This window comes from Sceloporus occidentalis, unplaced genomic scaffold (assembly GCF_023333645.1).
Source record: "Sceloporus occidentalis isolate IW3139 unplaced genomic scaffold, rSceOcc1.0.p SCAF_16, whole genome shotgun sequence".
NCBI lineage: Eukaryota > Metazoa > Chordata > Lepidosauria > Squamata > Phrynosomatidae > Sceloporus > Sceloporus occidentalis.
The window spans coordinates 1,662,964-1,690,137 of record NW_028316996.1 but is presented as its reverse complement, the minus strand read 5'-3'; the positions used below and the strand labels follow the sequence as shown (position 1 = coordinate 1,690,137).

The following is a 27,174-nucleotide window of genomic DNA, read 5'->3' as shown; positions in this document are numbered from 1 at the left end:
TATTTTTTTTAGTTCTTATTAAAAAAATCCAATACTATTTCTATAATTTATTACAAATAAATCATATAGTATTTTATGGATTACTGACATATATTTTGTATTTTTGCTCCAATTCCTACTCATACCACATGGTCTCAATTACCATCACAGTAGGGGTGAGCCCAGGGGTGTTTTTTTCTGTCCATGAAGAACAGGTAAAGAGTAAGGGTGTGAGCAACATCTACTGGGAAGTAGATGCCCCTTTTGTGGCATTTTGATGCAGAGGGATTTAGATAGACTGGGAGACTGGGCACACAAATGGCAGATGAAATTTAAAGTAGATAAATGCAAAGTTATGCACTTCGGGGTAAGGGATGCACAAGCAACTTACACCCTAAATGGTAGTGAATTAGGGATAAACAACAAATGAGAAGGATTTGGGAATTGTTATAGACAACAAACTAGGAAACAATGTGCAATGTCAGTCAGCAGTTGCTAAGGCCAGTAAGGTATTGTCATGTATAAAAAGGGGCATCAATTTGCTGGATAAAAATATATTTTGTCCCTTTATAAATCAATGGTAAGACCACACCTTGAATATGCTGTGCAATTTTGGACACCTATTCTAAAGAAGGATATTATAGCACTATAGGAAAAAGTGCAGAGGCGGGTTACAAAATTAATAAAAGGAATGGAACACTTTAGTTATGAAGAAAGGTTAATTCATTTAAATCTATTTAGTTTAGAAAAACGGTGCCTCAGAGGGGATATGATAGCATTATATAAATATATTTGGGGCCAATACAAACCATTGTGTGGAAATCTATTCATAAACAGGACTATGCATAGGACAAGTGGTCATGCGTTCAGACTGGAAGAAAGGAGATTTAGTCTAAAGCAGAGGAAAGGGTTTTTTACAGTAAGGACAATAAGGATGTGGAATTCTCTGCCGGCAGAGGTAGTTTTATCAGAGTCTGGACAGAGATTTAAACAACCATTGGATGTATACTTGCAAAAACATAATATTCAGGTATACAATATTTAAATTAGGGGGAAACAGCTTCTTGATCCAAGGATGCAAAAAACCAGAATGTTGCAGAATCTTGTAATACCTTTTTTATTGGACTAACAGTATTTAAAATAATAGACGAGCTTTCGGGAGTCCTCCCTTTATCAAGTCAAAAGCATTTCTTATACACTGGACTAATACGGCTACCCCAAACTACAGTTGATCCAAGGAGAAAGCTGACTGCCATTCTGGAGTCAAGAAGGATTTTTTCTTGCCTTCTTTTGGATCAACAGCAAGAAATATGCTCCCAAGAGATATGGGAGATATGGTAAAGGCTGAACTTGATGGACGCATGTCTTTTTTCAGCCTAACTATGTAAATGGAGTCATGTGACAACAAGTAACTCATGTGGAACAACAAACCCGCACTGGCATCATTGGTAACATCAAAACATCTCACTATATTCACCATCTCTGGCCCCTCCCCGGGGCGTCAACATCCGCCATACTTTGTATGGCGGCGGACGCCCGTTTTAAAAGCGTTTAGGAGGCGATCAAATAGGGCATGGGCAGTGGATCCCCAAATGCCAAAGTTCAACATTGAAAAATGTGCATGCCCCAAATGTGGCCCTTTTGCCCCCAAACAGCCAGGCAAAATCATTCATGTGTGGTATCACTGCGCTCAGGAGATGTTGCTGAACACATATTGGGGTGTTTTGTGATAGTGACATATAGGAGAACTTTTTAATTCATACCTGAAGTAAAATGTGTGTGAAAAAAACAAATGCAAAAAAATGACTACCACAAAGTTTGACAAAGACTGGTGGTAGATATGGTGCATGGAAAGAGTTAAAATACTAGCATTTGAAATACCCTGGGGTGTCTAGTTTTCAAAAATATATGGCTTTATTGGGCACACTGAAATGGCCGGGGTCAAAGATGTACCAAATAGGGCATGGGCAGTGGATCCCCAAATGCCAAAGTTCAACATTGAAAAATGTGCATGCCCCAAATGTGGCCCTTTTGCCCCCAAACAGCCAGGCAAAATCATTCATGTGAGGTATCGCTGTACTCAGGAGATGTTGCTAAACGCATATTGGGGTGTTTTATGATAGTGACATATACCAGAACCTGTTTATTCATACCTGAAGTAAAATGTGTGTGAAAAAACAAATGCAAAAAATTACTACCATAAAGTTTGACAAAGGCTGATGGTAGAATAAGTGCTTGGAAAGGGTTAAAATACTAGCATTTGGAATACCCTGGGCTGTCTAGTTTTCAAAAATATATGACTTGATGGGGTAAATTGCATTGGCCGGGTTCAAAGATACCCGAAATGGCACATAGGGGAAGAATTACCAGATTTGGAAAAAATGGCTTTGAAATAGCAAAACGCTACCTGTACTTATTGCTCCATAACGTGCAGAAAAAAGAAAAAAAACATAAAAACATTGGGTATTTCTAAACTCAGGACAAATAGTAGAATCTATTTAGCAGTTTTTTTTATTACCTTTTATAGATGAGTAAAAGTTTTTTCAACTAAAAGTTAGAAACAGTCATTTTTTTCTAAATGGTTCACCATATTTTATACTTTTTTAATAGTAAATAATATGATACAATCAAAACAATGTCATCTAAAGAAAGCCCTTCTTGTCCTGAAAAAAACTATCTAATGTGTGTGGGTTCAGTAAACGGGAAAGAAGAAAATTACAGCTAAACACGAGCAGCGCAGAAATGTTAAAACGGCCATTGTCACGAAGGGTACAAAAAGTAAAATCAGCCTTTGTCACGAAGGGGTTAAGAGTATTCTGTTGTAATTGTTTTTTTTATATCACTACACTAATTGGCTTAGCTGAGGAAATACATTTTAAACAGCATATTATAGGCCTTCTTTTCACCATGTGTCTGTTCATTGTCAAATATATTATTGACTAAACATTTTTAATGCATATCACTTAAATGCATTAAAAACTTTCCTTAAAGCACAATGAGCTCATTATGCTACACATTAGTATTATACTCATGTTCTATGAGCCATTAAATGAAAATCTCAGTTGCATTTTTAGCCTTTTGACCCCAAGCCTCCTTTAAGAATAAAATAATGTTTATAATAGTCTTGTTAATCTAAACCTGCACTGTGCAAAAGCTGTAGTTAATAACAAGGGGCTTTTGTTTTTACCCACTGATCCATATGAAATGTACAAATGTATCACATAACTTGCCTAACAACAGCTCTATTTAAGGTTAACACATATTTCATTTTCTGTATAGGATGGATTTTTGTGTCCATAAGGATGAACCATGTGATACTGTTGGTAAGTAAATAATATAGTTATTATTTTATTTGCTTCATAATTACTTAATAGTAAATTTTCTGCTTTTTGACCCTGAATGCCTGGACTCCATTAATTATCTATCACATTTGGCAGTGTGTGATTTGCTCTAGTGTTATGATATAATGTCTGTGGGCTGTGTTCTTGGTCTATCCTTCACTGGCAATAACCGATAAATATCTTAGTTGTTGGGGGGGGTAAAGATGTAAAAAGTCATACCAGGAACCCCAGACCACAAGCACTTTACCCAGTAGCAACACAAATGCAGACAGGTGCTCATGAAATAGACAGCTTGAGCTGCCTTCAGCCACTGCCAGAACTTGGCTCCCTAAATCAACTTATTGCTGAACCTTCAAATTATATCCAATTTGGGGATTGCTGGCCAGGAACATCCCGCTGTGACTACAAGAACAATAAGGAAAAACAAACTGAAAGCGAAAGGCAGGAATAAACGTTGACCATGACAACCGTGTTGCAAAGAGGTAAGTTCCACTCCTCAAGGACCTTATATAACCAGTTGTTACCATAACAGACAGCCTTCACATAAGCCAACCCCCCCCTTCCTTACATTTATGGGGGATATGTTTCTTTGAACAGTTGTATAATACAATGTGTTGGGCCCCTGCAATCTATGTTAACGGTTCTTCACTCTCTACATATGTTCCCTGTTTGGATCTAAACAACTGTGTCTCAGATCTTGACTACATTGAAAAGAACCGGCACTCAACACAAGGTTATTTTAGAGAAAGTAATTACAAGCTTCCAGTTCTGCACAGAAATATGCTCATGATATGATAACAAACTTATGAAGCATGTGAGGTAGTAAATAATTTTAGGCAAACAATTAGCAACAGACATCAAATATATCAATAAGGATCACTTGTGCATTAAGAGGCCTTGGGCTGCCCCCAAAACTTGGAATCCCCTGCATAAGAGGCTCTTTTCATAATTGTGTAAAAATACACTTTGCTTGTTTTCAAATATTCTTGATTTAAGCATTTTCTTAGAGAACTAACATATACACTCTCAGGATTTTTAGGAGTCTTGACTGTTTAAGAAAAATACATTTGCTCACAAAATATTTGCTGGAATTGCATTTGTATACACTGACATCAGTTCATCTGGAATACTTTATCCTGTATCTTAACACACAAATCTTAGCTGATTTTTGTCAAAGGAGCTTCAAACACACTTGTAAATGATACACTACAGACTCTAGTTTAATCATAGAACTTTATGCTTACATTATGCATAAAACTCTGCTTACGTCCTACTCATTTCTGTATTCCAGACATTCTAAATAGATCCATATTTTTGGTGCCCACCTAACTTTTTATCAAGCAATCTCTTTCAATTGCTATCTTCCTTTGAAGATTGTGTTTCACTAAATCTCATGCAGGCCATTACTAGACTTTGGACTTGATATATGTTTTGCTGTCTACAGTCATTAAAGGGGGACGTCCCATAAAAAGAAAAAAGTGAAGTGTAACGGTAGTGTTAATTGACATTGACAAGAAAACAGTTTTTTCAAATTTTCATTATTTTCCAATAAATGTTATTTATCTGCAGACAAATAGGCTGCTATTGTTATCAGTCCTGTGATATTGTTGGGGATTTTCTCTCAATGAGCTGATTCTTTATGACAGTGCTAATGAAATGCATTCCTCCATAGACTTCCATAAGGATTTTGGGTAAAATATATATATTTTCCTTTTTTAATTTTAATTTTTTTTTTTAAATACTGTTTATTCATTTTCATACAAAAAAGACAAATTACCAAATATACATTTATACAAAAATAGATATCTAAAATTCCACATACACAGGTATTTTAGGAGACGTAAACCCCAAATGTAAAATACATTGTATAGAGGTCTTGATCTTAAAAGCAGTGAGACATCATTCGACCTAACATCATTTCTTTATACCGATAGCGAGGCATTAAGCGACACCAAACACCCACCCCAGGACGCGTTGTGACTGCTCTGGAGAGCGGTCACAACCGCCACTGCGAGTGATTTTGCCAATCGCAAGATTGGCGGCGCCCATTAAAAAAAACAATAAAGTTGAAAATAGTCCTCAGGAGAGTCTCTCCAGACACTCCTGAGAACCTGGCTCCACTTGCAGGTTGAATACAGGTACTGTATACTACCACAGACCTTGGCAAAGGCTGATGGTAGAATCTCATGCATAAAAGTGTTAAAATACAAGCATTTAAAATACCTTGGGGTGTCTAGTTTTCAAAAATACCGTATTTCCCCAAGTATAAGACGCCCCCTTGTATAAGACGCACCCCTATTTTGGGGGGCCCAAAATTAAAAGAAAAATATTACATAAAGTTATTGTACTGGCTTCCTGGGCATGATATGAGTGTGATTGATGTTAGCTGCTAGCAACTGTTAGCAATCGCACTCCTATCATGCTCAGGCAGCCAGTACATGCACATCACTTTCAGCCTCCCTGTTCCTCCTCCCTGTGCCCCCTACACACCAATCCATGCTAACACACACACACATACATTTACTCCCCCACCTTACCTGAGCTGCAGATCTTCTGCTGCCGCTCGCCGACTTCCATGGGGGCCACTGTTTCCCCTCTGCCTTGCATGAACAGGAACAGGAACTGAGCGGAGTCATGTGATGCGATGTGCATTCACGTGACTCCACTGGGCTCCTGTGCAGCTGCGGCGGATCAAGGTAAGCAGCACGCCCACTTTTTAGTTAAAAAAAAATAAAAATCTACCACCACTGTATAAACATATACATGGGGAAATACGGTATATGGTTTGACTTAGTACATGAGGGAAGTAGGACCATAAAGTTCCAAGTTGAAAAATGCGCACTTCCCAAATGTAGCATTTTAAATGCCAAACAACCCGATAAACCCATGCGTGTGGCATATCACTGAACTCAGGAGATGTTGCTGAACACATATTGGGGTGTTGTTTGATAGTGAAGCATACCAGGAGCTATGAATTCATTCCTGAAGTACAATTTGTGTGAAAAAAATACGAAAAAAAAATACTGCCACAAACTTTGGCAAAGGCTGGTGGTAGAATCTCATGCATGAAAAGGGTTAAAATACCAGCATTTGAAATACCTTGGGGTGTCTAGTTTTCAGAAATATATGGTTTGATAGGGTAAATTGAATTAGCCGGCTTAAAAAATGTTCCAAAAGGAGATGGAGGCAGAATGAGCAAATGCTAAAAGTCTGTGTTAAAAACCTGAATTACGCATGTCCCAAAAGTAGCCTTTTACCAGCCAAACAATCTGACAAACCCATGCATATGGGGTATCACCATACCCAGGAGATGTTGCTGAACACATATTGGGGTGTTGTTTGACAGTGACATATACCATGTTAGGGATATTAATGAGACAAAATAGGCAAAACCAATATTTCGTCACACACACAAAATAACGACGCTACCAAATATTGTAGTACCACATCCACAATATTAATTTAAGGAGATACCCTATATTTTATCTCCGATCCTAAATTCTTTCAGATCGCCGAAAATTATAATTCAAATTAGATAGATATCGCCAAGATAGTCAATCAAAAATATTTATTTATTGTGAATACAATTTATAAAATCTATGTATGAGTCACACAGTGCATAATATAAAACACAACGTTCTTAAAACATGTCAAAATTAAATCAATTCAAATACAATATATTATCGATAGTTATCAATATGAATTAGTACTATATGAGTCTAACACATAATTAATTTCCAGTCCACTCAGCAACCAAAAATTGATAATAATCCGGGCAGTAATAAAGATATCACTATTTCTCTTATATTAGTTTAACTAATATGACAAATTAAAAAGTAATTTAATAATGTCTACGAGTATTAGTGAAATTTCTAATAGATGCAAATGATGTCAAACTTCATCTACAGGCAAAAATACCTTTTCATTATTGTTATTATCACGGGTTATAAGCTGCAGTCTCACAAGCCGTCATATACAATAATGCAATATATTATTTCCCAGAAACAGGGAATTCTATATGAAGAAGACAAAATTCATCTCTATTCAGAATAATAAAACAATTATAATTACCACCACTTGTTGCTGTTGTCCCACCGGTCCTTGTAGAAATTAATCCAGGTTCATTGGCAAGAAATTAAGTGGAAAAGAATATAACTTTCTACCAGTTATATAGGTTAGAACTCAAAGTAACTCCAAGAGTGAAATATGGTGCCAGAATCTTAAGATTCCAATTCTCTGGGGTAAATTTGGTGAATAAGTCCGTCCTTTTCCTTTTTCTTTTTTTTTTCCTAATTATCCAAGACATAAGCTTAAAAACAGAGCTTATTATCATAGCCTCCACCTCTTGATTGGAATTCTCCAATCATAACGGTGGGTTTTACCCATTAAAATTAGGATTTCTACTCATATTTACACCGTTGTAATTTCTTAATTTACCTGTGAGAGACGCTCTGGTCTAAGAATTAATTTAAAACCATTACATATGTGTTTGGAATTTATTCTTGGTCACCCTAATCGCCAGGTGTTACCTCCTAGATAGTAACTCAGGCCTTGGTAGTCTTACCATGTATCCCCCATTCCAAGTTACATTTCTAAAGATATGCAGCGTCTACTCCTTAACTTTCTCATGGAAGATAACATTAATTGTATCATATATACGCTGAAACATCATTATACATAAATACTCCTTTGTTCTCAATTATAGAGGGAACAAGGACAAAAAGAAATAATCACTACATGATTAAGTAAAATAAAATGGTTCTGACTCCATTTTGTGTTCATGTAAAGTACAGAATATATGGAATACATGTTTTCTATGATAAAATATCTGACAACCAGGACCTGTATATTTATAACTAAATTACAATTTGTGAGAAAAAATATATAATTAGTGCATGGAAAGGGTTAAAATACCAGCATTTGAAATACCCTAGGGTGTCTAGTTTTCAAAAATATATGGGATAAATTGAGTTAACCGGCTTCAAAGATGTTCCAAAGAGGAGATGGAGGCAGAATGACCAGATTTGGAAAAAAAGTTTGGAAATCATAAAACGCTACTTGTACTTATTGCCCAATAACTTACAAAAAAAAACAGCAAAAAAACATTGGGTATTTCTAAACTGAGGACAAACAGTAGAATCTAGCTAGTTTTTTACTTGCTTTTGCAGGTGAGTAAAAGATTTTTTAAATAAAAGTCATTTTTTTTTTGTAAATAAGATGATATGATCAAAAAAATGGTATCTGAAGAAAGCCCATATCTGAAGAAAGTCCTGAAAAAAACAATATATAACTTGTGTGGGTACACTAAATGGGTGAGGAGAAAATTACAGCTGAACACAAGCACCGCAAAAGTGTTAAAACAGCCTTGGTCCCAAAGGGTACAAAAAGAAAAAAATAAGCCCGGTCTTTAAGGGGTTAATGTAACAGTGTTGTTAAATGAAAAGATATAATAAAATATTCACAAAAATGTGAGGGGTGTACTCACTTTTGTGAGTTACTGTAACATAACAAGATGTGAGAATGCGGGCCCTGCTCAGACAATCTAATCAAATTATCTAAACCATACTTATGGGCTAAACTACCACTAAAATATCATTCAAATCTTTTTTTCTTTGTTTTATAATAGTTCTATAAAGTTTTATCTTCTTGTCTTTTTCATAAGCTACCCTCGGCTGTCAAAGTGTTTGTTTTGCTGGACATGAAGCTCCTACCTAAGGAAGTATAACTCCTCTGACCCTCTTTTTTGAGGTTTTGACGTCTTGTTCTGATTTTATATTTGATCTGGAGCAACCAAAAAAATGCATGTTTCCTTTCTGACAAATACACCTTGTTCTCCTATTATTTACCTCATATGATTATATTCATCCCATAATATATGCTATATATTATTCTCAAGTGGAAACTCTAAATTTAAATACTAATTTCACCAGCCAATAAAAAAGTGACCTATATTTGAGACCCTTGTTACTACATGCACCGAAATCTTGTTTCTGTTCTTTGTATTTTTAAAAGTTTTTAGGTTATGTCTTTGTGTCAAGAGCCCACAGGTGTACAACACATGTGCCTCCTTAAAAAAAAACCTGTTTCTTATTAATGTGATTGACGGCAGATTACATGCACATTAATTGCTTTAAGCAATGAAAGAAAAGAGTTACAATTGCAAATCTGCAATTTTATTATATCGTTTTCATTATTGTATAATATGTGTACATTATAAACGTATACACCCATACATACAGTAATTTATAATGATTATATGTCGTATTAAAACAAAATGTCCAAATGTCTGAAATAAATTCTGCTACTAATGTCTCACATCATGTATGGGACTACTATCAAGTCATTTAAGAATTGCCCCACACACAATAAACTGCTGCAAAGTCTTGCTGAACTCCAAAGTAGATGCTTTAGTACAGTTTTAGGTCTATGCCAAGGTCTATATGAACACATGCTGTACATATGCAGTCTAGTGGTCATATTTTCCTTTTACTAGGGACAAAAAAAAAATATCATATAGGCTAGCCTAGCATTGATTATATTGTTTTTAAGGTCTGTGGTAAAAGAGGTCATGTACCGCCCGCAGTCCGCAGGCAAGTTTACTGATTTTGTTAGTGTGGTTACTGTGTAGACATACTAATAAAAGTATTAATAATAAATAGTATAGGGTGCATATAGGGTGTTGCCTACAGCACAAAGTATGTAGCGTATTAAGCGCCAAAGGGGGGGGTAAGAAGTCAAGGTTAAAAGATTACCCTGCCTAGAACTTAGTTAATCTTAGTGTCATGATTATGCTGTTTGATACATTAATTATGAAAATATAGCTGAAGTACAAAATCATAGACCGCAGTAAAAGGTAGAGACTAGGTTTATGCATTTTGGTAAATTCGGAGATTTGTTCGAAGCCCCAAAAATGAGGCCAGACCTCCATTTCCAAACAAAAACGAAGCAAAAAGCTCAGAATTTTCCACATTCACTCACACTCTCTCACACTTGCATTCTTGTTCACTCCCTCTCACGCTCTCCAAATGTTTTCCTACTTTCTCTGCCGACCACTTCCTCTTCCTCTTGTACATCTTCTTCATCTTCTCCCTTATCCTCTCTCTTTTCTATTCTATCTTCAATCCTTAATCCTCTTTCTTTGTCCGCATCTCCATGGTCAAAACCTGGCAACTTCCACCCGAATGGCGGCGCTGCAGTGACTTCTTCCACAAGTCTCCAATCACCGTTTTAAGACAACAAAATTTGTCACTCACCCTCATTCATTCTCTCACACTCTCACTCAAACTCTCTCATGCTCTCTCTCAATGTCACCCTACATTCTCTATCAACTACTTTCATGTCTCCTTTTCTGCATCCTTGCTTCTTGTCTTGCTTCTTTTTGTTCTTCGCTTCTACTGTATGCTGCAGAAAAGGAGACGGGAATATATAAGTGGTTGGTGGGGAAGGTAGGGAGGGTGGGAGAGAGAATGTGACAGTATGAGAATGCGTGACAGCATAGGAGAGTGAGAGAGCAAAAACTCTTTAAGAAAAGCAAACAAAAACATAGAGCTCTATTGGGGGGTCTCTCCCCTTTTCGGACATTAGTATGAATAGGCAAATTTTATTAAAATTAAAATATGTACGAATCCGAATACACAAGTCTAATATAAATCACTTGGAGACACATTTTGCTCCAAGAAACAAAAAAAGCAAACGCTAGTGAAGCAATAGACAAGTGTGCCAAATTATTAGATCTTTGAAAGAAAAGGTGCAATATGGTGCCATAAATTGAGAGACTACAAATGCTGGATACTCTGTTTATACATACCAATATGCCGCAATCCTTGCATTAATGCGTAACCTTTATAGTACCCAGGCCTTCGTTTAAATACTAAGCACTTACTTAAAATGCACATGCATCTGCAGAATGATGTTACCTTATATTTAAAGTAGTGGTCTGGTTATTGTAAACATGCAATTTACACTATTGCCTTAGCTACAGAGGCTCAAGCAAATAGTTTATTTCAAGGAAAAATACTGTAATTACTCGGCATTTAAGATAATTTAAATGATCAATTATAAAACAAAATGTTTTTACTTTACTGTAATTATACAGTTGTTAAATTGCAGCACTTCCTAATAGCTTCGTCTAGTTAAGGTATATTAAAGGAAACTGCAGTCTAATTCAGTTTATCCCTTTTAATCTGGTTATATCCTTGTCAGATGACTTCATTATAAATAACTATTCATCTTGTTAACATATTCATTCATAAATTATATGTATAATTTCAATGTTTCACATAATTTGTTAATTTCACTGTAAAGAGGCTCTACAAAGATATTGAACCTGGTGTTTATTCTCAAGTAGAGAAAAGTAAAGCACAATTAATACTACTCACAACTCATTGAATGAGAATTTTCGTTAATCAGTGCTAAATCCTGGTTTTCTCCCTTATACATTGTATACACAACCACTAATAAGAACATACAGTATATACAAGTTAGGGTGGGATGAACAATGAAATTGTTGTTATAAATAAAATGCTCAGTCATGCACCACAACAACAGCCAATACAGTTTTTTTGTGCAAATATAGAAAGCACATGCTAATTGATACTCACCCCCCCAAAAAATCTAGCTTTCCTGAAACATCCTAAGCCCTTTGCAAACCACCATCTGAAGTAAAGGTCCTTGCAAGAATCAAAAAGGTACTCAACCTTATTTAGACTTTGCCTGACCTGGAAGCACCACCAATTTGTATATTCTATTATTATGTATGTTTTTCCCGTATCAAATATGTATTTTGGGGACATTGTTTATTTTTGGGCAAATGTTGTTTACCTTGGAAAAGTACATTCTTGATCCCCTCCCCCTCTGGCCTCCTACAGCCATAACCCACCCCTTTTCCAGCACTATCCTCTCTTATTCATCTCTTTTTCCTCTCTTGTAGCTTTCCTGAAACATCCTGAGCCCTTTTATTTATACATCCTCTTCTGCATCCTGAAATCACTTAGCCGTAATTACTGCTACCAGAGAGCTATTACTCCCTCTTTTCACCCCTCCCTTTGTTTCCATTACCCATACTACTTCATTTGATTGTAAGCTCACGAGGAGAGCTATCATAAGAGGCTAGATAGTGAAGCTCATGGGCAGTGTTCTCAACTCCTGATGCATCTGTATGTATTAATGTATATTTGTTAGGTATGTTAACTGTCCCAATTAAATTGTGCAGCGCTGTGTAATTTGTTGGCATTTAATAAATAAAAGATTATAATATAAAAGATGACAAAGCATTATGGTTGCCACTCTTGTGGGGGGAAAAGGGACTCTTGATTAGTGAGGGGAGGGCTGCTAACAATCAGTCTTCAGGAAAAGTCTAGGCAGGTGGCCCAGTTATAAAACAGCCAAAAAAAACACATTTAGCAGGCAAGTATCTTGTGAAATGCATAGAAAACCCATGCCTAAGAATGAATCCGTTAATTTGCGTAAATGTTGGCCAAAATCCTTATTACTCTAAGGACCATTGTTGAATTGCAATTAAAAGAGACAAAGGGGTCTATTAGCTAGTCTATTAAACATTATGAAGGTCAATAAATGCCAATAAACTTCTGCTGCAGGAAGGGCTTAGCTGGCCCTGTATAATGTATAGTTAAATCCATGGTATTTCCCCAAAGTCCTTTGAATTATCGGTTATACATGGCCAGCTCAGTTATTCTTGCTGCAGAACCAGTGTTTGCCCTTCATAATGAGTAATGATAAAGCTGAAACATAAACTCTCCTGAAAATTCAGCCAATGCTTTCCTTAGTGAATATACCGAAATGATTCTTTTGGCAGTAGCCCAAGAATTGAAATCAGAGCAGCCTAGGAGGTATTAATAGCTAGAACATGTCATTCAATTGTAATTGATACTAGTATGTGCTAAAAACTATAATATGATATAATAGTGGACATTCATTGCCTGAAATCCCAAAATAATTACTCATGAAATGAATGAAATCCTACCTTTAATTTCTCTGATATCAAAATAATTAACTAACTCCACTCCCACCTAAAAAAAAACCTAGGGAAAATTAAAGACCAAGAGAACAGAAGTATTATATGCTACGTCTTTGGTAAATACACATAGTAACATTCAAACTGTGGATGCAAAAAGTACAAATGAGCACTGACCACTTAGTGCTCTGAGCAATGTTTCACAATTAACAAAGGATCATTAAAATAAAATTATTAAAGTTTTAATAGCGTATTTGACTATGTATTCTATAGACTTCAGTATTATATTGCATTAGTGGAGACAATGCTGTTGGATGGGAATTCACGTCTACTAAGGTGCATTCAATGAAAGATGCTTGGTTATACAGTTTTGCCTTGGCAAACATTTTGGGCTACAATAGAATATTTGACATCTGAAGTGAAATCTAATAGCTCATTATTGGACAGTATAGAACAAGTTACCGGGGCTTAAAGCCAAACTTGCAGATATATGCACTTAATAACCATGAGGCTTTAAGAGTACTTTATTCTGGCCAAAGCACATAAGCTCACCTGCAGTGGCGGCAAGCTTTGCTTTATTTCAGTGGGTTTATTTGTGATATATTTATACATATTACACATTTTGTAGAATAATATGTAACAAGTACCAATAGTGATCAGTGTTATAAGTGTTTTGAATGTATCCCACTAGTGATACTGCAAATCAGGTCTATGTGTGGGTATCCTTGTTGTGTTATCACACTTTTATCACCATAGCAAACGCTGGAAGGTCCTTGCTTATTGGATCATTCTTTTGGTAGCCATAGTGGTAATATCTATTCTGCACTAGAAGTCGCATAAAATGGTGGAAAAATGAATAAGGACAATCATTAACTTTGAAACACTTTTATTTTGTAAGGATATATAGAGCTGTATTAGCCCAAAGAGCTTTGAGTCTTTAGTTGAAGATGATACCTTTGAGTGGATCAGAAAAAAAAAGGTAACATGAGCTTCCTGGACCTTAGAGGTCTCTTCTTTCTTTTGCTGGCACTGGGCTTACTCAGAACCACTAACCATTTAAATCTTAATTAAAAAAAAAAGTTTAAACAACATCACAAACTAGTGTTGGAAAATAACACAAATAATCATTACAAAGTAGGCTAAGACCCTCAGAGGCATCTGGCAGCTGGAGAGTTTTTTTTAATTCTTTTAAGGCTATAATAAAAGCATCTTTAGAAAAGCTTTTGGTGAGAAAATGCCCAAATAGAGATGAAATACTGCAACACAACCTGACACCATACCACACATCATGAAACATTAAAAACATTTTCCAAGAAATTAATTTATACGTATGCTTCAATGCCCGGTTTAAACCCTATATAACCCTGTGGGCTATATCCAAGACACAACTAGGTAAAATGAACTGGTCACTGAGTGAAAGTTAATAAATGTAATTACTTTAATGTGTCTGAATTAATTTGCGCACCACTGAATGCAAAATGTTTCTTTTGCATTACAAATTGAATTTACTGTTTTGACCTGGGTCTATAAAAACAGTTAAAAACTTGTTGTTTCTTGGATAGGACAACACAGATTTTCCATGGTTACAATTTTAAAACTAAAATCAAATCTGTTTTATCTCTGTTTACGAAAACACAGAACTTTGTGCTATTGTGAGAAAAATATTTATTCTACAAAATTACTTACACACTAAAAAGTTACAAATTATGACTTCAGTTTTAAAGTGATTTTGACATCATCTTTCCATTCTGGAGGTATTCGTAAATCCAATGATTGTGCACTAGACCTCTTTCAAGTGTTACTTTAAACATTGTTTTTGGTTGCTATGACTTTTTATAAGAATGCTACCATCTAGAATGTACAAGAACCAAACTAAAAACAAAAATATTTTATGCTATTAGCCAGTGGTGTTGTCTTAGTATTTTTTTATCTTGACACCACAAGAGTTAGTGATGCATGTATAAGATCTCAGAGCAACATGATTTCTGAAAAGTCCCACTTTTCTAGTTTTTTTTGCCATAGTACTAATGTTTAAACCTATTTCAACACATTCACCATATTATACTCTTTTTATGCCTTTTAACTTGCCCAGCCCACCTCTGTTAGCCATTGCTTACCAATGAACTCTATTTAAAATGTACTCTTAATGCTAATTAAATCAAATATTTTTTACAGGTATAGCATATCTGAATGGAATGTGCAGCGAAAAAAGGAAATGCATAATCGCAGAAGACAATGGACTGAATCTTGCATTTACTATTGCACATGAGATGGGTCACAAGTATGTTTTTTAACATTTTATAAAAAATCTGTTTAGCCTCTATTTAGTCTCACAGAGAACTGTTTTGTTGTGTATTGATTCCAATGTACATAACTATTACTCATGGGAAATTCCATAATCCCAGAGATTAGCAGTTGCATCTCATCTAGCAAGAGATCTAGTTTTTAAAGACCAACACATCCCTTTTTGCAGTTTCTCCTGCAAGAAGGGCCGTGTTGGTCTTAAAAAACTCACCACTTTTGGTTCACCACTTTTATTTCTAATGCAAATTGCACAAGTTGGAATAACAGTCAAACTATTGAACCAATTTACACCTTTTGTGACTCTACCCCTTAGGTGGAAACCTGACATTTTGGCATTTTTGTGAGCTATATGGCCACATCTTTTATATGTACCTTATTGGTGAGAATAATATGCCACTGCTTGGCTATTATGGTGGTGTTAAACAGGAAATTGTTTTCTTAAAAGAAACAAAACAATATTGTTTTCCTCCCATCGTTAACTTGGTTTCCCTTCATTTTTTTGTAGCGGGATTCTATTTTTTAGAACAGTCCAAATTATTAACTTTGTTTAAACAATATAAGGTGACAACTAAAAGGAATTTTAGAATCAGCAAGAACTGCACTGAAAGCACTTTTGGCAGACCGATAGTAGACAGAATGTGAAGAGTTCATCTTTACAAATCCATTTCAATTGGCACCAGTTTTCTGCAAAATGATCACAAACTCATTTGGCAGCCCTATTCCTAGAAAGGTTTTTATAAGATAAAAATATTTTTAGTTGACTTGACAACCATGTGCAGAGCTGGGGAAGAGTATTCTTGCCCAGGGCTATTTTTCAAAATGAGTTTAATAGGACTGTTAAAATTTGTTATGACATAACGTAAGTAATATAGTTTTGTTAAGGTTTTCGTTTGTTATCTTTCTTTTTCACTGATTAATGTGTGTTAATGTAATGATTCTAAAATGTGCATCTTTTCTTTTAGCTTCTAGAAACGTTCAATATATTTCTTCATTTCTTAAAGATTAAATAAGGATCAGCTTGCTTAGAGTTATATCAGTTATGGGCGGCTTAAGGCTTTATTGGGTACTATAGAGATTCATCAGGTTCTATATATGTAAAAAAAAAAATTGATGTAAAAAGAAACTGTAACCCTCATTGCCTTTGGCCCTCATTTATTATAACTACCTGTAGTTTGTTCTTTTATAGTATAGATTTGAATATTTTGTTAAATGTAGAGGGTTTTTTATATCTGTGGCAGACTGAAGATATTAATTTCTTGTACTATATTTCCCTCAGTTCTCACTAACCATCAGGGGCGTAACTAGAAACAACAGGGCTCAGGTGCGGAAATTGTCCTGGGGCCCCCCAAGTTCACAAAAATAACATGTCCCACAGCGCTCCCTTTGCCCCCAAACAGCTTATCAGTGCCATCCAAAAACTCCGCATGTGCCATCACTGCCCTGAAACAGCATGTATGTGCCATCATTGCCCCCCAAACAGCTGGTCTCTGCACTCTTTGCCCCATGCACTTTGGCACACATAAAGTATGTTAACACACTTACACAAATTTATACAAGCTAACACACATACACATCCTTACACGTACACTTACTCATACTCACTAACAGTCATTCTAACACTCATGCACCCTCTCACACCACGTATGCATGCTAAACACGTAACCATACACTTTCCACTTACACATACATTATCACACATACATACACACCTATGCTCACAGCCTCACACACATCTATGCTTGTACATACAAATGCTTTCATATACACTTATACATAGACATTCATGCTCACATGCATTTAATAGAAAAATACACAATGGGGCACTCATACATAGGGAGACAAGCAGACAACAAGCAATAGTTTAGATAAAAGTAATCAATCCAAAAATAGGTACACTCACAAACTGACATATGACAGCAAGCTCATCTCAAAATTCTTAAATCATATTCTGGTATTTAGAAAGCCTGAGGTGTTTTGCCTAACGGCTTCTTCTGAGTTCCTGGACTGAACAGGGGTTTTAATGTTCTAAGGCTCCTTAGAACATTAAAATTGGCAACACTCCAGTGCCCGTCTCAATATACTGGACAAGCACATTAACGCTGGCTTTGGTGAAGTGATTTGGAATCCCTGTTATCATTAACAAACTGCAGCCTCTCTAGTGGATGAATGGACACACATTCCCACAGAAACACTGCAAAATCTTGTGGAAAGTCTTACCAGAAGAGTGGAAGCTGTTATAGCTGCAAAGGGGGGACCAACTACATACTAATGTCTATGTATTTATAATGCAATGCCATGAAAGTCCCTTTTGGTGTAATTGTCAGGTATCCCAATATTTTTGTCCATATACTGTAAATATACACACACACCCAGCAAATTATATTGAAATTCCCTGGAAAATGAGCACAAAATCAATAGTTTGTTGTAAGTATGGATACAGATTTACTTTATGTAGAAACAGGAAATAATACATCATACTGAAGATTTTTAAGGGTTTTCTTTTTCTTTAACATGTCTTAAATCAGCATGGGTATCAATCATGACAATGACCACCCTTCCTGCGCAGATGGCCTCCACATTATGTCAGGAGAATGGATCAAGGGACAAAACCTTGGTGATGTTTCATGGTCCAGATGTAGCCGGGAAGACCTTGAAAGGTTCCTCAGGTAATTTTCAGTACTTTATTATTGTATTCAATGAGGCGTTTGATCAGTCAATCTTGCAATGAATGGGAATTATCACAGACACACACGTAAGGAGAAATGTAATTGGTAGTATATGTCACATCAACAGCTGCAATATCCATTGTATATGTTATGTAAGCTTATATATTGCTTTAGTCATGCATCTACACGTCCTTCAGATGTTATTAAATTGTTAATGTATTGCCCTCCACAATTTGAAGCAGATGGACGATTTATGAATCATCAGAACAACCATTGTTTACATAAGGACTGTGTTACATCAGTTTGTTAACCACGTATTCTACCAATGATCTGTTCAAAATGACCAAGAATGTTTATTTTTAAAATGGTTTCATTGTGATATTCTTCATGTGATTTAGCTGTGAAACTATTTGGGTTTGAAAAATAATGTTGCATATGGATATAAGAGTTTATATTTGAAAATATTATTCCCACAGTACCTTTCCATTTAGTGAGCTAATTGTGTCACGCAAAGTCTTATATTAACAGGTCAATTGATGCAGATGAAATTCAATAAGATAATTGCTATCATTGGTTTTGTAGAAATATCCCTTTATGTATAACGGTAGTTATATCTTTTTTTTATGAATACCATTGTCAAGCAGTTCTTTTGTAATTTAATTACTTGTGAAATAGAGAAAACCTTAAATAACAGCTTTATTGACCTATCAATTTCGTAGGCATCCTACCTCTGTCCATGAAATTGATGGGTCAATAATGCTGCCACAGTTTAAGGTTTTCTCTAATCCAGTAATTGCAGTATTATTTGTTCCATCATAATTGATCTGCCCACTGTAAAATAATACTATTCTAAATTGTTTTTGTATGCCTGGCTGAAAAAAATTCTCAAATATACGCCATTCCAGAAAATCCTTTTGCATTTAGCCTCTTATATACTGTATCACAAGATGTTTTTTTCTGTTCACTGTGAGGTCATGTTTGCTTCATATATAAAAACAATACATACATTTTTTACAAAATTTCCAGATTTTGGCAGTTCATACGAATATTCGAAAATGAGGCCAACCCCCCCAAAAACAAAACAAAGCAAAAAGCTACAAATTTTCAGCTGAAGTTCACAGGCTCTTTCACACTTTCTCACACTCTCCGAATGTCTCCCTATCTTCTCTGTGCATCTGCACGGACATAACATTCCTCCAAAATGGCAGAGCTTCTGGTAGCGTCCTCTCCCACCTGGTTATGTCTGCAGAGATACGGACAGATACGGATTGAAGAGGATAGATAGATAGATAGATAGATAGATAGATAGATAGATAGATAGAGGAGGGACGATAGAAGAGCAAAGATAGAAGAGGGAAGATAGAAAGGGGAAGATAGAAAAGGGAAGATGAGATGATAGAAGGGAGAAGATAGATGGACAAGAAGATAAAGAAGCAGAAGCAAAGAGAAGGTAGGGAAACATTTGGAGAGCATGAGAGAGTGTGTGAGTGAAAGGGCCCACAGATTTTAGATGAAAATGTGGAGCTTTTTGCTTCGTTTGTGTCTGCTTGGGGGGGGTCTGGCCTTGTTTTCGTGGCTTTGTTCGACACAATTCTGTACATTCTGAATGCACAATTCTAATAAGCATGGATTAACACTAGTCCAGCATGTGTCTGGTGTACCATAATGCAGTTAATACTAAGTTTATATTCACATTGTTAATGAATTATTCATGTTAACTTTAGTTACTTAACATTTACCCTCAAACCTTACAAAGGGAATAACTAATTGACAATGTGTTTTCTGAAAACAGGTTATTCTCATTGAATTACATTTTTCTACTATAAAATCACAGTTCTTTTGGCTTCCCTCCATGCGATACTGTAAACAGTTAGTAAGAGAATATGATGTGATTTCCCAGAGCCTCTACATATAGTTTTCATGCATTTTCATTATGTATCATTAGAAATCCCAAAAATATTCTTACATTAGTGTCAAAAACTGTATAGTTTCCCCCCAAGAGTAAAACCTAAATAAAATTGTTATAGCCCTCTGTCCTCTTTTAGCTTTAGTGTAAAATAAATATTTATGGCTGTTTAGTCATAACCACCTCTCCTTTCCTCCCTGCTTTCAAACTGTGTGTTTGTTGCCAGGTCAAAAGCCAGTAACTGTTTGCTGCAAACAAATCCACAAAGTTTAAGCTCGGTGATTATTCCCTCCAAGATGCCAGGCATGACATACACAGCAGATGAACAATGTCAGATTCTGTTTGGACCAACAGCTTCATTTTGTCATGAGATGCAGGTACGGTACACATAATAAAAGTTATAAACAGAACTGTTCTATAAAAAAACATATGCTAATAATTATCATAAGGGATAGTAATCATCTTGTATTTTACCATATTTATGTCATGGTGGTTCCCAGGGCCAGCTCTGGATGGATGCCAGAGGTGCATTGCACCTAGCCTCCCAAAATCAGAGCCACTTCTATGCTACAACAGCTAAGACAACTGCACTTCTGGGTTGTCTCAGTGTCATACTCTTCTTTTTCAAGTATGTAGAGTGGAGGCCCACCAGCAAAACTCAAATGAAGCACTCACAAGTAGCCAATTGATCACGCAACAGTTTTAGAGAGAATATTGCCAGTGGGCCTGCCCTTAATGTCCTAGAGGAGCTGCATATTTTCCAACTGTCCTAATTTAAGTATGACAATCCTGATTTTTATTGGCCAGTTAGAGAGATATGAAGACCCCGATCCGGTCACCAAGCTGTGAAATTAATTGACAATAACAACTCCCGCATGGCCTCTCTGAGGCTGGCATATGATGCTCTACTTCAATGTGGCACATAAATGTTGGAAGGCATGAAGTTGATTAGATATGATGGCATGGGAAAGGTGAGGGCCGAGAGAGAGTATGTGTTTGTATGCTTATGTATATATGAATGAAAGGAGTCATGTTTGTGTACAAAGGAGAATACATTTTCAGTTTAAGCTTAAGCTAAGATTTTGTCCCATATCTTCTGAAAATGTTGAAATTTTGATATAATTGTCCATGGAGCTAATTTCATAGGGTTAACTTGGTTTTGTCTAGTAATAAAAATAACCCTCGATGTAATGCTAAAACAGGATAGAATGGGAAACACTGTAAGCACCAGGGTTCTTCACCTTGCAACCACTACCCCTAGGCAATAGCGTCTACAGCTTTTATATTTAGGGGGGCACATGGGGGGACAGGGACCAAAGTAGGGGTGCCAATTATAAAACACTACATATACATATATATATATAAATATATATATATATATATAAATATATATATATATATATATATATGCTGTAGACATGCATTTTTAACTACATAATATGTACTGAAGTAAAGACCGTGATTGAAATATAATTTCAAAATAACAGCTGAACTGGCAGTTATTTTTCATTCTTTAATATTAGCCCCTGCTGCAGATATATATATATATATATTAATATTAGACCCTGCAGCCAACATATATTAATATTAGACCGTTCTGCCAATATATATAAATATTAGACCCTGCTGCCAATATATATAAATATTGGACCCAGTTGCCAATATATTTTATATTGAAAAAAATTGGACCCTAGGAAAATTGGGCCGCGCTCCATACTCCCTGGCATGCAACCACTCCCTCCAGTGCCGCACCAAAAACAATATTTGCCACACTGGCTGAAGATTTGGGGGAAGACTATGAGAGTCGGTACAGTCTTCCCTCTTTCTGGCCCTACCGTGACATTGCGACGTGATGTAAAGCGGGCATGCCCCCCCCTGCCGAGGCCACTGCCCCCAGGAGTCTAGCAATTCGTTTCCACTAATGGAATCACCAACCATGATGATATGTAGTAAAGCAACACAGAATCATTAATGAGTATAAATGCTCAACAATGGATAAAACAGGTTCACAGACATTAAGACATGCCAAAGTACAGATGGGCACCACAGATTAGCCTATTTAGAGTTTGTATATGAAAGGCAACAGCAGACACAGACTCAGTCACACTCAACAAAAACAGAACTGACCAAAAAGGCTTTGTAACATTTAAAAGTACTGGGGAAAAAATGGCTGGGGGGTGGAAACATCTCTGCAGCATAAAAGTGCTTATTAAATAAAGCCTTTAAAGTCACATTTAACCTTTTAACCGGGAATAAGTTATATATTAGTAATAGAAATTCTATGCAGTAAGTGAAGCACTCCACTTACAACAAAACATGTAGCTTTTCTCATCAGACAGAGGAAAAAACTTCAAGCAGACAACTGATAGTCATTATAAAATTATAAAGTATTACTTGGCGTCAGTTCCATCAAGCATGACATTACTTCATAACCAATTAATTTCTACATAGTGAACCAATTAATTTAAACCATTCAATTTAATTTCTGTACCTGACATTTTTGTAACTGCCTGGGTCAGTTTAAATGAACCATTTTAAGGCCTAACTATTCAATAAATATTTTTTTGGCTTAAGTTTAATATAAAAATGTTATACTGATAATGTTTTGTGCCTGTATTTATAAATACATATAGGAAGCGTTCTTCATTTAATGTTTTTAGAAGAAATATGTCTATATTTGCTATATATGAGGATTAATTTAGACGGTATCTTCCACAAGTTTTAACTGTGATTGTTGCTTCTGCACTGATCCATTGGGCTTTACATATAAAGAGTGATATGCCCATTATAATTTATAAATAATTTCAATTTGAAATCTCTTTGCTTTTCTGTATTAGATTGAATAGCTGTGGCATATTGGCAATGGCACATTACTTCTTATGTTTTTTCCTTAATGGGTGAGACAACCAAATTAGCCAGTACACTGCAAGGTTTTGGGGGTTCTTAAGAGTTTCACTAACTCCAGTTGCCCAGTTATCAGATATCAGTATATGTTAGATCCATTCTTCACTTTTGCTTTAAAAGGAATGTTAAGTAACTGTTAGAAAAGGAGATGTTTTTCACAATGGTATAATAGCTTATGTAGAACCATTGATGGGTCTACTGCTCTCGTATGACGGTTGAAAATGTTCAAGAAAAAAAGGCTTAAAGTCAAATCCCTGAAGAAATGGACTGTCAGCTGTCAAACCTTGAGCCTTCGGAGAAAGTACATTCACATTTGTACAACTCTGTTAGAGAAATTTTCTTAGTGTTTAGAGTAAAAAAAGTATAAAATGTGTGCAATTCTGCTATGCACCCCTTTATAATACTACATGTGATTTCAAACAGATTTAAGAAAAATATATTATGCTCAAGTGTTATTAAGTTTCACGTAGACAGCAATGAACTCAGAGGTTACACACCAAATCAACTCAAGGGGTTCTGGGGAGTATCATAGACTCAGGGTCAAGACACATTAGTAAAGTTATTCCTATATTTGAATCTCCACCAAGTCTAAACAAAATGTTTTCTTAATTCTATGCTGATGACAGGGCTCTGGCGTGCTTTAAAGAACAGCACTTTTATAAGCAATGAGGGACATGCATCAAACTATCACGCTTTCTGTGAGCTGAGCAGCTGGAACCGATAAAAAAAGCCTCCATATCAAGAAATATAGATGTGAACATTTTTCCAGCGCTGTTAATACACAAGATAGAACTAGATCAAGATTTATGATTTCCTCTTAAAGAAAGCTTTATAGTTTCATGTTAAAATGAGTTCAAAACCTTGTCAAATCTAAATATTTTAGGAGAGTCCTATAGAATTATCATATAAGAGAAAATAGATATCCATGTAAGATTCTAGACATGAAGAGTAGGTGAATGCACAACTTAAGTATGTGACCATAATAATAATAATTATTATTATTATGAGTATAATCTTTTATTGATATAGCGCCAACAGTTTACGCACCGCTTAATACAATACATATATTAAAGGGGTATGACAAGACGAGAATTGACAGACTAAGACAAACTGATATATTAGGTGGAGAGAGCCCTGCTCGCAAGCTTACAATCTTGAGGGAATGGGGTGAATGAAGAATGCCACATAATGTGAACTGTATATAAGTGTGTCATTTATTTTTAATGTAGCAATTACTAATGCATACTTTTAATGATCTCGTAGATAGATAGATTTGTGCAAATCCATTTCATTATAATACCTGGATGTGTGAAAACATATAGATAAACTCAAAAAGGGACAGAAACATTGACAAATGAAGAGAAGATAATATATAAATATAACATACATACATGTAACTATCGCTATGTCTTGCGTGTAATAAGTTCCTTATATAATATGCCTGCCATTTTTAATATATTTTTTAGCATGTCATTTGTACAGGACTGTGGTGTAAGTTGGAAGGTGAAAAAGAATGTAGAACAAAACTGGATCCACCAATGGATGGTACAGAATGTGGCGTGGAAAAGGTATGTAAATCGTACAATTTCCAGAAAAAGAAATTTAACAAAAATATAATTGGTGTAATTTCTAAAGGTCTGGTGTTGTATTTTATTATTGTGAAAGCATATAAAAGTTACACAGTTGAACCCATAAAGTAGCTTTGGAATTAGCAGCAGCACATGTGTATAAATCAAATGAATAGATCAGATGTCTACAGAATAGTAGTGGCAACACAATATAATATAATCGCCCAAACCTCAAAAAGTGGTAATGTTTTCAATACTATTAAATGCCCCATAACTTGCATATTAGGTCAGAAATTGACCATTAGTGGTTATTTTATTACAAACTATATGCATTTACTACAGAACCTCTTTACAGGGGAAATGTTCTCAGTACCTATTCATGATGTCTTTCAAAGAACTATAATTTATTTTTAAAGTTTTTTAAAGATCTTTTTTAAGTTATTGTTACTATTTAGTTCTCCTAGTCCCTACCAGTACTTCTGGTAAATTATTATTTTTGTCATTTGAGTAGCAAAGTGTAAAATGATACACTACAGTAATCCAATGCTTTATATTGATTTTTGTGTGTTGTTTTATGCTTCCTAAAGCATTAAACTTTACTTAATGTATTTAATTGCATCAATTAACTATAAACCGATGCAATAAAGTCACCTTTAATGAGACTCATGCTTATTGTCAATCAGCAGCTTTAAAAGTATATAGTGTTTGGGGTTTATTAACTAATGTTTGCAGTAGAGAACTCACTGTCTTCATTCTGTATTATGAAGGGTCATTCCTGGCAAATGTATTCAGTGAAATGTCATTATGAAGGGTCATTCATACTGTCAAATTGTCAACATATACATATTGTCAAATTTTGTTAAAATTCAAATTTGTACAAATCAAAATATACACATCTAGTATATATCATTCTGGAAGTAAGTTACCGCATATCTCATTTCATAACATTTTAGAAACATGGCTTACTTTACCTTGTGGGACAGTTATATTTCCAGGACCATATACACTGCTCAAAATAATAAAGGGAACACTTAAACAACACAATGTAACTCGAAGTCAATCACACTTCTGTGAAATCACACTGTCCACTCAGGAAGCAAAACTGATGGACAATCAATTTCACATGCTGTTGTGCAAATGGAACAGACAACAGGTGGAAATTATAGGCAATTAGCAAGACACCCCCAATAAAGGATTGTTTCTGCAGGTGGTGACCACAGACCACTTCTCAGTTCCTATGCTTCCTGGCCGATGTCTTGGTCACTTTTGAATGCTGGCGGTGCTTTCACTCTAGTGGTAGCATGAGACGGAGTCTACAACCCACACAAGTGGCTCAGGTAGTGCAGCTCATCCATGATGGCAAATCAATGCGAGCTGTGGCAAGAAGGTTTGCTGTGTCTGTCAGCGTAGTGTCCAGAGCATGGAGGCGCTACAAGGAGACAGGCCAGTACATCAGGAGACGTGGAGGAGGCCGTAGGAGGGCAACAACCCAGCAGCAGGACTGCTACCTCCACCTTTGTGCAAGGAGGAGCACTGCCAGAGCCCTGCAAAATGACCTCCAGCAGGCCACAGATGTGCATGTGTCCACTTAACCGGTCAGAAACAGACTCCATGAGGGTGGTATGAGAGCCCAACACCGTGCAGGACGTTTGGCATTTGCCAGAGAACACCAGGATTGGCATATTCGCCACTGGCGCCCTGTGCTCTTCACAGATGAAAGCAGGTTCACACTGAGCACATGTGACAGACGTGACAGAGTCTGGAGACGCCGTGGAGAACGTTCTGCTGCCTGCAACATCCTCCAGCATGACCGGTTTGGCGGTGGATCAGTAATGGTGTGGGGTGGCATTTCTTTGGGGGGCCGCACAGCCCTCCATGTGCTTGCCAGAGGTAGCCTGACTGCCATTAGGTACCGAGATGAGATCCTCAGACCCCTTGTGAGACCATATGCTGGTGTGATTGGCCCTGGGTTCCTCCTAATGCAAGACAGTGCTAGACCTCATGTGGCTGGAGTGTGTCAGCAGTTCCTGCATTGATGCTTATGGACTGGCCCGCCTGTTCCCCAGACCTGAATCCAATTGAGCACATATGGGACATCATGTCTCGCTCCATCCACCAACGCCACGTTGCACCACAGACTGTCCAGGAGTTGGCAGATGCTTTAGTCCAGGTCTGGGAGGACATCCTTCAGGAGACCATCCGCAACCTCATCAGGAGCATGCCCAGGCGTTGTAGGGAGGTCATACGGGCACGTGGAGGCCACACACACTACTGAGCCTCATTGTGACTTGTTTTAAGGACATTACATCAAAGTTGGATCAGCCTGTAGTGTGGTTTTCCATTTTGATTTTGAGTGTGACTCCATATCCAGACCTCCATGGGTTGATAAATTTGATTTCCATTGAGAATTTTTGTGTGATTTTGTTGTCAGTACATTCAACTATGTAAAGACATACGATTAGTTCATTCTTTCAGATCTAGGATATGTAATCTTAGTGTTCCCTTTATTATTTTGAGCAGTGTATTTAGGGCT

At 36.2% G+C, this 27,174-nt stretch overlaps 1 protein-coding gene across 1 annotated transcript in view; it reads left to right on the top strand.

The window, feature by feature from the left end:
* The window catches only part of LOC149302932 (A disintegrin and metalloproteinase with thrombospondin motifs 19-like), a 104,285-nt gene that overhangs the window by 50,207 nt on the left and 26,904 nt on the right, over positions 1-27,174 (top strand). The window contains exons 8-12 of the mRNA XM_089481711.1: positions 3,259-3,302; positions 15,469-15,574; positions 18,123-18,263; positions 20,396-20,546; positions 24,540-24,641. Coding sequence (XP_089337837.1) covers positions 3,259-3,302; positions 15,469-15,574; positions 18,123-18,263; positions 20,396-20,546; positions 24,540-24,641 — 544 coding nt within the window. The remainder of the gene's footprint in view (positions 1-3,258; positions 3,303-15,468; positions 15,575-18,122; positions 18,264-20,395; positions 20,547-24,539; positions 24,642-27,174) is intronic.